Source organism: Salvelinus sp. IW2-2015, linkage group LG20 (genome assembly GCF_002910315.2).
Source record: "Salvelinus sp. IW2-2015 linkage group LG20, ASM291031v2, whole genome shotgun sequence".
In the NCBI taxonomy this organism is placed as follows: domain Eukaryota; kingdom Metazoa; phylum Chordata; class Actinopteri; order Salmoniformes; family Salmonidae; genus Salvelinus; species Salvelinus sp. IW2-2015.
The window spans coordinates 15228477-15242409 of record NC_036860.1 but is presented as its reverse complement, the minus strand read 5'-3'; the positions used below and the strand labels follow the sequence as shown (position 1 = coordinate 15242409).

The 13933-nt window shown below is 43.8% G+C and overlaps 1 protein-coding gene across 1 annotated transcript in view; it reads left to right on the top strand.

Annotated features, from left to right (window-relative positions):
• trpm4a (transient receptor potential cation channel, subfamily M, member 4a) overlaps positions 1-13933 on the top strand; it is a 64261-nt gene that overhangs the window by 28727 nt on the left and 21601 nt on the right. The window contains 19 exon segments of the mRNA XM_070449811.1: positions 1283-1347; positions 1568-1807; positions 2740-2842; positions 3043-3161; positions 3513-3821; positions 5391-5492; positions 6110-6238; positions 6911-7040; positions 7285-7430; positions 9467-9579; positions 9954-10061; positions 10157-10176; positions 10179-10268; positions 10271-10303; positions 10306-10341; positions 10344-10426; positions 10606-10721; positions 11709-11841; positions 12345-12519. Of these exon segments, the coding sequence (XP_070305912.1) occupies positions 1283-1347; positions 1568-1807; positions 2740-2842; positions 3043-3161; positions 3513-3821; positions 5391-5492; positions 6110-6238; positions 6911-7040; positions 7285-7430; positions 9467-9579; positions 9954-10061; positions 10157-10176; positions 10179-10268; positions 10271-10303; positions 10306-10341; positions 10344-10426; positions 10606-10721; positions 11709-11841; positions 12345-12519 (2250 nt within the window).

Below are 13933 nucleotides of genomic sequence, written 5' to 3'. Positions count from 1 at the left end.
GACCTGGCCAAGTAAATACGACTAGGTTAATGTAATTCAGTGACGCTTGTGTAATTTTTTTGMATCGCTAATATTTGGTGGGTTATTTATATATTTCAGTAAGAAAGACTAACATTATCAATGTATAACAATTAATCCAAAGGATGACTTATCGTGAAGTGTTCAATTGTGTTTGTATTTTTTTGTAAGGAAAATACATAGTCTTATATTGGTTCGAATCCATTCTGCATCACATCCGGCCGTGATTGGGAGTCCCATAGGGCGGCGCACAACTGGCTCAGCGTCGTCCGGATTTGGCCGGGGTAGGCCGTCATTGTAAATAAGAATTTGTTCTTAAACTGACTTGCCTAGTTAAATAAAGTTTAAATAAAATAAAAAATATTCTTATATGAGTAGTAAATCATGAAATATTCACACATTGACATTAGTATGATGGACATTCACAATGAGATCAATGACATTCACAATATGATCACGTTTACATGCACACTAATAATTAGATATTAAACTGATAATGGCATTAGGTCGAGTATGGCATTAGTCCTGTAAACTCCTTACTCTGCTTATCTTATTCGGCGTACGGTCATAATCAAAGTAAGCATAAACCGATACGTCTGGTTCTCTGAGCAATCTTTAGAATTATTGGGGATATGGAAATGCCTCACTCAMWGTTATAGCGATGTATTTTATCTGTGCATGTGCTAGCACGAGCAGCTCAAATTGAATTATTTTGCACGAGTGAAGGGAGTTCGGAAATATTGAAAGTATGCATCTTAGAAATAGTTTTTACATACAAACTTCATATGTCCGAACTCAGAATCAAATATGCTTCACAAAAATAACATGGTTGTTGCTGCGGTAGAACATTTAATTTGATTGCAGATGTTTTGCATTTTTTCTAAGTCCCGTCAGGTAGCCTGATTTCAAATGTGTCGGTGTAAACAGGATTATAAGGGAGATCGTTCTTCTTGCAAGGCATGTAAATGTCAACTCAAACTATTATTAATCTGACTATTCACAATAATCATATTATTGTGTATGTGTATGTAACCTTACTGAATGACTCATTACAAAAAACTTGACAATAATTTGATACATTCGCATTCTTCCATGATGCTTGTGGAAATACATATTCTTATAAATATTCTTATAAGTAGTAAATCATGAAACATTGATGGACATTGACTATGACATCTGATCAATGATTCATGACTTAAAAACTTGATTTTATGGACTTCTCCCATTTGTCCTACACCCCTTCCCTGTACCTGTTGTTTTCCAGGTAGTGGCAGTATAGATGTCCCTGTATTGTGTATGCTCATCTCAGGGGACGCTGCCATGCTGGAGGTAAGCTATGGCAACATCACTATCATCACTATGACGTACTTTACTTTTCATGACATCACTAGGCCTATAGTACATTACTGTGCATGACCAGAACATTCCCGTTATCCCCTCTTTCTCTCTCTCCMTCCCTTTTGAATTTCCRTTTCCCRCTTATCTCTCCTTCTTTCACTTTCTCWCACTCTCTTTTCTGCTTTTCGCCCTCCCGCCCTCTCTCCCTCAGAGGGTGGATCTCTCTCTGAAGAAGGCTACTCCCTGGCTGGTGTTGAATGGTTCTGGTCCAGCGGCGGACCTTATCTGTGAGCTGCTGGATGCACTGTCAGCCATGCCCATGAGCCCCCCCTCTCCCCCGCCAGAGGCTGAGGGGAGCAAGAGCCCCAGTGCGGAGCTGCGCGACAGAGCCCGTGAGAGGGTCCGGAGGCACTTCACTGCCGAGGCAGACCTGGAGAAGCTGGTGGACAGGGTGAGTGGGGGCAGGGTGGGCTGGGATGTGTGTGTGTGTGTGTGTGTGTGTGTGGACGGGTGTGTGTGTGGGTGGGGAGGTGTGTGTGTGTGTGTGTGTGTCAGGGAGATCCTTCAAGATTGACTTCGAAATTGGAGGTATATCTATGCACTGAGGGCGTCAGGAAATGCCTTCAAAACCGTCCAGTAGGGGCAACAGTGAGCACTATTACCATCAAGTAGTCGTGAGTTTTTTTAGGGCATTGTGGCCGGGGATAGCAGATGTGCATAATCCTGGGATAGCAGATGGAAATAATCCCATGACTGTGGATCAGAAGGTTGTGTGTCGATCCCAGTGGTAGGCACTGTTTCTGTTTTAACACAATCCCAAACCTTAACCCTTACCATAARCATTCGGAATGAGTGTCTAAACTTAACCATTAACTTAGAAATGTGACTTCTGGAGAAATGGAATGATACAGAGCAYTAGGAGCAAACCAGGGTGTCAAAAACACTTGGATAAACGTTTCATTCTGCAGTGCGACTGTGAGAGCTTGCTGGTGTGTGGATGGGTGTGTATACATGTGTTTGTGTGTGTGTCTGGCCGACGTGAAATAGTCGGCCAGACACACTAGTGTGTCTGGCCTAGTGGCCAGCTAGTTAGCGATGCGCTAGTAGCGTTCAATTGGTGATATCACCCGCTCWGAGACATAGAAGTAGTTGTTTCCGTTGACTTTTGTGGAGCGATAGGTAACGATGCTTCTGGGGTGGCAGTTGGTGATGAGTTCAGAGGGTCCATGGTTCAAGCCTGGTTTGGATAAGGAGAGGGACGGAAGTACTGCTACGTGTGTGTGTGAGAGAGAAAGCAAGTTTATGTAAGTGAGCACATAACCTTACTCCTTTTCTTTCTTCTTTACCCTTCTCTCTCTATACCTCCCTCCTCTCTCTCACCAGGCTCTGAGTATCTACCAGAACAGAGATCTGATCACAGTGTTCCACGGGGAGCAGGAGAGTCCTGATGATTTTGACACAGTGCTACTGAAGGCTCTCGTCAGAGGTAGGGGTGCGTGTGTGTGTGTGTGTGTGTGTGTGTGTATGCGCGTGCGTGCATGCATTCTTCCGTCTGCATGTCTATTTGTGTCTGTGCGCGTGTGTGTATGGTGTGTGTGTGTGTGTGTGCGTTTGCTATCTGTTGACAGATATGTTAAACATGATCCTGGTCAAACTACTCATTCGTTCTATGTATTTGTCTGTCAGCCAGTAAACGTGTGTCCAGCGATGCCAGGGAGTACACAGAGGAGCTGAAGCTAGCAGTAGCCTGGAACAGGGTGGACATCGCTAAGAGTGAACTCTTCAATGGAGACATCCAATGGCAGGTGAGCTGCTCCTCACGATCACCACTATCACCATTGTTAAACAGCATTTTTTTTTAAATGTTATGTTATTTAGTTGACAGGGCATTTATCAGACTGTATGTTTCCAATATCTCTGTATCGGATAATATTAGGAAAATAATGAACAATACAGAGAAGATAGGCTGCTGGTGAAAGGGAGTTGGAAATCAGAACAATTTAGGAAATGTTCAATTTGTGGAGCGTTTCTTATTTTTATCACTCGGTACGATAGTGATTTCAATTTTGACAGACAGACGGATAGAGAGACAGAGACACACATTTATTTTAGATAGATTGACAAATGGATATGTTTTGAAAAACATCCTCCTGCAGTARGAGGACCTAGAGGATTCCATGACGGACGCMCTGATCAACGACAAGCCCCAGTTCGTGCGTCTCTTCACCGAGAARGGRCTCAACATCCTGGACTACCTGACATACCGGCGTCTGGAGGGCCTGTACCGCTCGCTTTCCGACAGCTCTCTGGCCTACACGCTGCTCCAGCGCCGCCTCACAGAGAGGCAGGGCTTGGCCGGGTCCCTGCCCACCGTCCCCTGCTCTCTGGACGGGGCCTCGCTCCTCAAGAGCCCCATGAGCCCCATATCAGAACCCTGGTCGGCCAAAGAGCTCAGCTTGTATGAGGTGAGGAGGGGTTGCACTTTATTTTATCGTAGTGGCTGCGGATGTGACTTTTACCAGACCTTTTCGTCTCCAGACTAAAGAAGCTTCTGCGCATGTGTGGATCACGTTCTGCGCATGTGTGGATCACGTTCTGCGCACATGTTTATTCTCTACTTTACGCACAGTCTCTGCTCTACTCATAGAGAACAGGCTACTCTGGCAAATGGTGCTTGTTTAATAAAGTTAAATCATAGCTGAATCAAAGTCTGCAAGATCACATAATGATAGTATTCTATGCAACAGAACCTAATATAATGGCATGGTATTATGTTACTGTAAGACAAAAACACCACAGCATTTTCTCTCATGTGGCCAAGACTAAACAGRGTGCACCACTAGGCAAAATACACAGGTAGGCTATGCTACTGTACATATCCCAATGAAACTGTTTGAGATCAAATTATTGGTATGCAGATACAGCATGGATGTTTCACCGGTAAAACTTGAAAAATGATCATTCATGATTGACAGTGAGAAATGTGAAGGGAAGGAGACCACAAAATGTGTGGGTAAAGTAGAGGTCAAGAAACACGTGCAGAACGTGATCCACACATGCACAGAAACTTCCTAATCTTTAGTAGGGAGAAAAAGAYGTCAGTCGGATATACAGCCACATACTTTTTTTAAAGTACGGATGTGATTAGGTATTTGTGGAGAAATTAAATGGTAAATTGATAAAATAGGGAGGGGGAAAGGGGATGTATGGGGTCACTCACTGTGTGGAGTTGAGGAGCATTTGATCAAATGTTTTTCAACACATGAAAAAATACTATYGTATACTATGGTATAAATAKTATAGTATTCACTGTAGTGTCTGGTTTTGCTTTGTCATTATGGGGTATTGTGTGTAGATTGATGAGAAAAAAATATGTAATACATTTTAGAATAAGGCTGTAACGTAACAAAATGCGGAAAAAGGGAAGGGATCTGAAWAGTTTCAGAATGCACTGTACTATAGTAATTCATGTAGTGTTTTTTGCTGATTGTAGTATACTGTGGTATATACTGTAGTGTTTTAGTTTTATTAACTTTGACATAGAAGTGGAGGCTTTCTCCTTGAGGAAACCTAGTGGAGAAATACTAAAATAGCATGTTTTCCATAACCTAAAAGAGCAAATTTTCCATAATCTGAACAGATAGTTCAGCGCTTCTGCTATTTTCTATAACCGGTAGGGAACACAATATATTGTCTATACTTGGCATTTGGTTTCTCACTTATGGTTGGCACAAATTGGGATATGGTGGAGGGGAATGGGCAGGGTATATGCTAATTAAATACGGTAATATTTACTATAGTTAAAAAAGTGTAGTGTTTTTGCGGACCATAGGGCTTTAGCAGACATTACTGTTGTAAATATTCTACAGTATACTACCGTGTGCTACACATGATTGAGGATTTCTACAGTGTGTAGTATAGTATACTACAGTATACTACATCATTCTATAGTAAGTATTGTAGTATTCTATAGTATTTTCTCATGTGGGTAGTCATCTCAGTTCTATGTGACTTCCTCTCGCCTCTCCCTTCAGATGTCAAGGCTTCTATGGGACATCCTGGGAGATGTGTGTCTGCCCTTCTACTACAGCCCTCTGAAGTTGGACCAGAGCACCAGCACCAGGAGAGCACTGAAGGTAGTGGTTGCATTCCAAATGACACTCTCTCCCCCTATATACAAGGAGTGCACTACTTTTGACCAGGGCCCTGGTCAGAAGTAGGGAAAGGGGAAGGGGATACCTAGTCAGTTGCACAACTGAATGCATTCAACTCAAATGTGTCTTGCGCATTTAACCCAACCCCTCTAAATCAGAGAGCTGTGTGGGGCTGCAGTTGTTGTTGGGGGTTAACTGCCTTGCTCATCAGTAGATTTTTCCACTTTGTTGGCTCAGGGATTCAAACCAGCAACCTTTCGGTTATTGGCCCAACGCTCTTAACTACTAGGGTACCTGCCCAGTAGTGCACTATATAGGGGATATGTGCCATTTAGGAGGCAGCTAGTGTTTGTAGTAGTGTCGCCTCACACCTCTGTTCTACATAGACATGAATTACAAATGCCTTTGTTCTCAATGATACGGCACAGTGATGCAGTGATAGTGTAGACTCCACCAATATAGTTTAATTATCAATGCTACTATGGTGATACCACTGCATTACTGGCCATAGAATGTAACTGTGACTACATCACTCTCTCCCTCTCGTTCACCCCGTCCCCCTCTTTATATCCCTATTCTCCCTCTCTCCTCCCTCTCAGCACATGAATAAGTTGTTGCTGGAGGAGTGTCCGTACAAGGAGCAGCGCTGTCTCTATCCGTGGGCCTCTCTGTTCATCTGGGCCGTGCTGCAGAACCGCAGCGAGATGGCCGTCTACTTCTGGGAGATGGTAATTTATTAAATCATTATTTAATTTAACCTCGGTTAAGAACAAATTCTTAGTTACAATGACGGCCTACCCCGGCCAAACCCTAACCCAGACGACGCTGCCCTATGGGACTCCCAATCACGGCCGGTTGTGATACAGCCTGGAATCGAACCAGGGTCTGTGTGACGCCTCTAGCACTGAGATGCAGTGCCTTAGGCCACTCGGGAGTGGTCTGACCAGGTGAGTCAGTTAAGAATATATGGGACCAGGCAGCTGTAATGACAGTGATAAACAATGTGCGCACTCAACAATCTAATCTGTAGAAAATAACATGGACTCCAAAGGCCATTCATTAAAGGTAGACTCGGTGAAATGACGTTGCCATGAGCAGCACCGCAGATATTCCGATAAGCATGATGCAAAACTTCTCACACAGTCASACAGAGTATCTGTGCGTGTGCAGGGGTTCGCTTCYTGCTGCTACAACGTGGTAGCTACCGGACCGAAACAGTGGAGTGGTTTAGCCTCGCGCTTCATCGCTCTTAGTTGTTGTGGAAATTGACCCACTACTGCTATTTACCTTGTGCATCTGCGTCATCTCGCTGAGTCTACCTTTAATTTACCAATGTACAATGCTTCTCTCTCTTTCTCTCTCTCTCTCTCTCTCTCTCTCTCTTCCCTCCTCCCCTCTAGGCAGGGGAGTCTGTCCTCAGTGCTCTGGCAGGCTGTAAGATGCTGAGGGAGCTGTCTAAGCTGGAGAGTGAGACGGAGACCAAGCTCTCTATGAAGGTGTTGGCCCAGAAGTTTGAGAACTTGGCCCTTGGTGGGTGAGCCTTATCCTGGCTGTGTGTTTGTACTGTGAGGATGTCAATGTAGTGGTTATCAACTCTGTTATGCATACCGTTAGCAGCTTGTATTTTCTGAGTGAAGGTTACCCCATAATGCCTTGTAGCAGTTCCGCATCAGACCACAAGGGACCACCTGTTCTGAAAGTCTYCTGGATMGCATCCCAGTCTGGGACCATTTGCAATACTTTCACACCTTTAACCCTTRAATCATCTCTCTAGACGTGTTCAGTGAGTGCTACCAGAGCAGTGAAAGACGCTCCTTCACCCTCCTTATAAGGAAGTCTCCGGTGTGGGGCGGAGCTACCTGTCTGCAGATGGCTACTGCAGCTGACGCTCGCCTCTTCTTCAGCCATGACGGCGTGCAGGTCCGTACTAAACCCAGGGGGTCAGGGGTCAAGGTGTGTGTGTGTGTGTGTGTAGCTGAATCCCTTCCCCTCGCCCCTCTGTCTTCCATTTGCGCATTCACACACGCCTCCTCCATATGCACACAGCAAATTCTTCAGTAAAAAAAAGAGGCTTAGGTGTTGCATTCATTCATTTTCAGTTCTATGGACTTCACCAAGTGAGATCCTAATCGAATATGTTATCATAAAGTAGGCRTTATTTTGAGGGCCTAGTTTTACACTAATATAGGGGCCTGAAACTCATACACATCACTTTGAACCAAAACCACACCTGTCATTATCACATTTCCCAGCATCCTCTGTGCAGGTTGATTTTTAGAATTGTTTGTTTCAATATGTAGACTACCGTTCAAAAGTTTGGGGTCACTTAGAAATGTCCTTGTTTTTGAAAGGAAATACAATTTTGGGCCCATTAAAATAACATCAAATTGATCAGAAATACAGTGTAGACATTGTTAATGTTGTAAATGACTATTGTAGCTGGAAACGGCAGATTTTTTATGTAATATCTACATAGGTGTACAGAGGCCCATTATCAGCAACCATCACTCCTGTGTTCCAATGACACGTTGTGTTACCTAATCCAAGTTTATAATTTTAAAAGGCTAATTGATCATTAGAAAACCCTTTTGCAATTATGTTAGCACAGCTGAAAACTGCTAATTAAAGAAGCAATAAAACTGGCCTTCTTTAGACTAGTTGAGTATCTGGAGCATCATCATTTGTGGGTTTGATTACAGGCTCATAATGGCTAGAAACAAAGAACTTCTGAAACTCGTCAGTCTATTCTTGTTCTGAGAAATGAAGGCTATTTCTTGCGAGAAATTGCCAAGAAACTGAAGATATGGTACAACGCTGTGTACTACTCCCTTCACAGAACAGAGCAAGCTGGCTCTAACCACATTAGAAAGAGGAGTGGGAGGCCCAGGTGCACAACTCAGCAAGAGGACAAGTGCATTAGAGTGTATAGTTTTAGAAATAAACGCTTCACAAGTCCTCAACTGGCAGCTTCATTAAATAGTACCCGCAAAACACCAGTCTCAACGTCAACAGTGAAGAGGTGACTCCGGGATGCTGGCCTTCAAGGCAGAGTTGCAAAGAAAAAGCCATATCTCAGACTGGCCAATAAAAATTAAATATTAAGATGGGCAAAGAACACAGACACTGGACAGAGGAACTCTGCCTAGAAGGCCAGCATCCTGGAGTCGCCTCTTCAAGGACATTTCTAAGTGACCCCAGACTTTTGAACGGTAGTGTATGTTTGTGCTTGTACATTGATTTATTGAGTAATTAATTAATCTTATGCTACTGAAATATAAATTACATTTTCTAAATTAATACCATATGTTACTTGYACTTATTGCACCCATTACTGAAATTGGTTGTTCCAATTTAGATGCTTTAGGTTGTCTCATAGCTTAGTCTTCCTTACCTTTGCAGTCATTCTGAATACAGGTTGCGGGTGATTAAAAATGCCAGATATTGGCTATCCCCACATTGGCTGGATTCCAATAGGAATGTTACATCACCTTGCAAGAGAATCTCGTTTCTCATGGTCTGAGAGTCATTTAGGTGCCTTTTGGCAAACTCCAAGTGGGCTGTCATGTGCCTTTTACTGAGGAGTGGTTTCCGTCTGGCCACTCTACCATAAAGGCCTAATTGGTGGAGTGCTGCAGAGATGGTTGCCCTTCTTGAAGGTTCTCCCATCTCTACAGAGGAACTCTAGAGCTCTGTCAGAGTAACTATCGGGTTCTTAATGACAGATTTCTTGATTTATCTGAGAGGAACTGTATTTTAGGAAGTGGCAATGCTGTTGCTATGGCGTCTCAAGAGGGACAAACAGTAATATTGCCTATTTTTTCAAATTTTTCAAGCGAAGGTCTTTTAAGGCAGTATGTGAAGCACAGACGTTCGCTTTGCCTAGCCAAGTTCTGCTAAGAGGAAACTGAACCTAGTTTGCAGAGCCTTAACTCTGCTTCTACCTCTTCCTCTGGCAGTCTCTGCTGTCTCAGATATGGTGGGGAGACATGGAGAGGAGCACGAAGGTCTGGAAACTGGTCCTCGCTTTCTTCTTACCCCCCCTCATCTACACCAACCTCATCACTTTCAGGTTAGTGGCTACCTGTGTCTGTCTGACAATTTCCAATCCATTAAGCTTTCCTTATGTTCCTTATGTAGTGCGTACATAGAAATAATTGGAATAATACGGAAAAGATTGACCGGCGCTGAAGGGAAAAAAGTTGATTCGGGAAAATGTCCAATACGTGATGCGCTGCTTATTTTCTTCACTCGGTACGATAGTATCATTCTAAATTTCTGCTTTTTCACTATCAGCCAATCTTCTCTTGTATCAATCCAATTTTCAATATGTGGAATGTTAGAGAAATTGGAAGGATACAGAGAAGATGGTGATGAAGGAAAGTTTCCTCACTCTGCGCCTCTGTCTGTCAGTCGGTCAGGTCTCTCTCTCTCTCTCTCTTTCAGGGAACAGGAGGAGGAGGGGAAGTCGGAGGAGGTGACTCATGGTCGGAACACAGACAGTCTGGATGGAGGAGATGCCACTGTGTTTTCTCTCGCCGACATCATGCAAACGTAAACATGCACACACACACACACACACACACACACACACACACACACACACACACACCCACACACAGTAATTATTCTCATTATTTTCCTCACAGGGAAGAGGATGCTGAGGATATGCTGCTTTAAGGGCCAAACTGAAAGGTGCCTCCAATCCCAAGAGGCCCTTCATACTGCTGCGCTGGAGGGAGTTCTGGTTTGCGCCCGTCACTCGTTCCTGGGCAACGTGCTGATGTACTTCCTGTTCTCTCCCTGTTTGCTTACATCCTATTGGTGGACTTCAAGCCCCCGCCCCTCACGGCCCGTCCACCTTAGAGTTTGTTCTCTACTTCTGGGTCTTCACCATGGTCTGTGAGGAGATTCGACAGGTAGGACGCATCATACGAACACACACACACACACACCAACACACACACAACACAACACACACACACAACCAACACACACAACACACACACACACACACACACACACACACACACACACACACACACAATTGACAGGTAAGAACATATAAATTCATATTAATGACCATCCTCTCTCGCAGACGTTCTTTGTGGGCAGCAACACTATATATCAGAGGATGAGTCTCTACATCCAGGACATGTGGAATAAGTGTGACATCTTGGCTATCTCACTCTTTGCCCTGGGCATGTGCTGCAGGTGTGTATATTTCATATTTATATGTGTATATGTGTCTGTGTGTTGATGTATATGGACTGTACACTCAGTGGCCAGTTTATTAGGTTACACCCATCTAGTATTGGGTCACACCCCCTTTTGCCTTAGACAACCTGAATTATTCGGGGCATGGCGTTCAATCATTGCTCAGTTGGCATCAAGGGATGTAACGTGTGCCAGAAAAACATTCGCCACACCAGTATACCGCCGCCACCAGCCTGTACCGTTGACACCAGGCAAGATGGGGCCATGAACTAATGCTGCTTACTCCAAATCCTGACTCTGCCATCAGCAAGACGCAACAGGAACCAGGATTTGTCAGTTCAGGCAATGTTTTTCCACTCCTCAATTGTCCAGTGTTGGTGATTGTGTGCCCACTAGAGCCGTTTCTTCTTGTTTTCAGCTGATAGGAGTGAAACGCGGTGTGGTCGTCTGCTGTAATAGTCCCTTTGTGACAAGTATCAACGAGTTGTGCATTCCGAGATGCCATTATGCACACCACTGTTGTTCTGCCCCGTTATTTGTCTGTTTGTGGCCTACCTGCTAGCTTGCACGATTCTCCTTCGATCTCTCTCATCAATGAGCTGTTGTCGCTCACAGGACTGCGGCTGACTGGATTTTTTTTGTTTGTCGCACCATTCTCAGTAAACAGTGAAAAGCCCAYGAGGCCGGCCGTTTCTGAMATACTGGATCCYGCGTGCCTGGCACCGGCAGTCYTGCCCAGCTCATAGACGCTTAGGTCACTCGTTTTCCCCATTCTAATGTTCAATCGAACAGTAACTGAATGCCTCAATGCCTGTCTGCCTGCTTTATATAGCAAGCCACGGCCATGTGACTTGCTGTCTGTAGGAGTGATCCATTTTTGTGTACCTAATAAATGGGCCACTGACTGTATATGAGTGTGTGTATGTCTATCTTTGTGAGTGTGTGACCCTGTGACTATAACCAGGTGTTTGTTGTGTGTTCTAGAATGTTCCCTTGGTCCTATGAGTTTGGCCGTGCTGTGTTTGCTGTGGACTACATGGTGTTTACCCTTCGTCTCATCCACATCTTCGCCATCCACAAACAGCTGGGACCAAAGATCATCATTGTCGGCAACATGGTAAGTGATTCTTTTAAGTATTTGTGATGATGATGAAGGTCTTTGTCGACTGAAACATGATCTTGTGATGAAGACTGTGTAAACATTTCAAATGCTGGCTATACTGAGTGTACAAAACATTAAGAATACCTGCCTAATATCGAGTTGCACCCTCAAGGCTGAAATATCCTTCTTTAACCTGCCTCCTCCCCTTCATCTACACTGATTGAAGTGGATTTAACAGGTGACATCAATAAGGGATCATAGCTTTCACCTGGTCAGTGTATGTCATGGAAAGAGCAGGTGTTCATAATGTTTTGTCCACTGTGTGTATAAACACACTCGTGTTGTGTGGTAAGGTAAGCTAACGACTGACGATATCTACTCCTTTTGAAGTATTTTAAAAGGAGAGTGTATTAAAGTCTATGAGTCGACATCATTTAGGTCTGTGAAAACGTCCTTTAGTGTTATTTCAATGTTACCAATACTTTTCCTAATCCTCTGTTCCTCTTCCTGATTGGTAGATGAAGGACATCTTCTTCTTCCTCTTCTTCCTGGCGGTTTGGCTCATGGCCTACGGCGTAGCCAATCAGGCGCTGCTCTACTCCTATGACCCCCGTCCCAATTGGATCTTTCGCAGAGTATTCTACAGGCCATACCTACACATATTTGGACAGATCCCCATACACGAAATGGATGGTGCGTCAATGTTTGTGTACGAATGTGTTTTTTCATGTGAAGGTGTCTGTGTGTGTACTTGAAACCTACAACAATAGTATATAACTGTCTCTCTCTGTTCTTTCACCCCTCTTCCTTTTGTATCCCCTCCTAATCTCTTACCCCAACCACTGGCCAATCTACCCTCTTTGCCTATCCATTTCAAATGTTGAATTTTCTCTTCACATCCCTCCCTCTGGTTTATGCCATCTATACTGAACAAAAATATAAACACAACATGTAAAATATTGGTCCCATGTTTCATGAGCTGAATTAAATGATCCCCGAAATGTTAAATTTTTTTCCACAATTTGTTTACATCCCTGTTAGTGAGCATTTCTCCTTTGCCAAGATAATCCATCCACCTAACAGGTGTAGCATATCAAGAAGCTGATTAACCTGTTACGCCTGGGGGTCCCGCCTACGGAAAGTTTCGACAACATCCGGTGAAATTGCAGAGCGCGAAATTCAAAATAAATTATTAGAAATATTTAACTTTCATACAATCACAAGTGCAATACACCAAATTAAAGCTTTACTTCTTGTTAATCCAGCCACCGTGTCAGATTTCAAAAAGGCTTTACGGCGAAAGCAAACCATGCGATTATCTGAGGACAGCCCCCCATCAAACAAACACATGACAATCATATTTCAACCCGCCAGGCGCGACACAAAACTCAGAAATAACGATATAATCCATGCCTTACCTTTGAAGAGCTTCTTCTGTTGGCACTCCAATATGTCCCATAAACATCACAAATGGTCCTTTTGTTCGATTAAATCCGTCGTTATATCTCCAAAATTTCCATTTATTTGGCGCGTTTGATTCAGAAAAACACCTGTTCCAAAATATCTAATAAATTAACTGTAAACTTTGTCCAAACATTTCAATCAACTTTCCTAATCCTACTTTAGGTATTTTAAAACGTAAATAATCAAAGAGGTTTTAAACAGCATGATCATTACACAGGTGCACCTTGTGATGGGGACAATTAAAGGCCACTCTGAAATGTGCAGTTTTGTCACACCACACAATGCCACCGATGTCTCAAGTTTTGAGGGAGTGTGCAATTGGCATGCTGACTGCAGGAATGTCTACCAGTGCTGCCAGAGAATTAAATGTTAATTTATCTACCATAAGCCGCCTCCAACGTCTTTTTAGAGAATTTGGCATTACGTCCAACCGGCCTCACAACCGCAGACCACATGTAACTACACCACCCCAGGACCTCCACATCTGGCTTCTTCACCTGCGGYATCGTCTGAGACCAGCCACCCAGACAGCTGATGAAACGGAGGGGTATTTCTGTCTGTAATAAAGCCATTTTGTGGCTCACTTTGATTGGCTGGGCCTTGCTCCCTAGTGGGTTGGCCAGTCTCCAAAATTGGTGGGCCT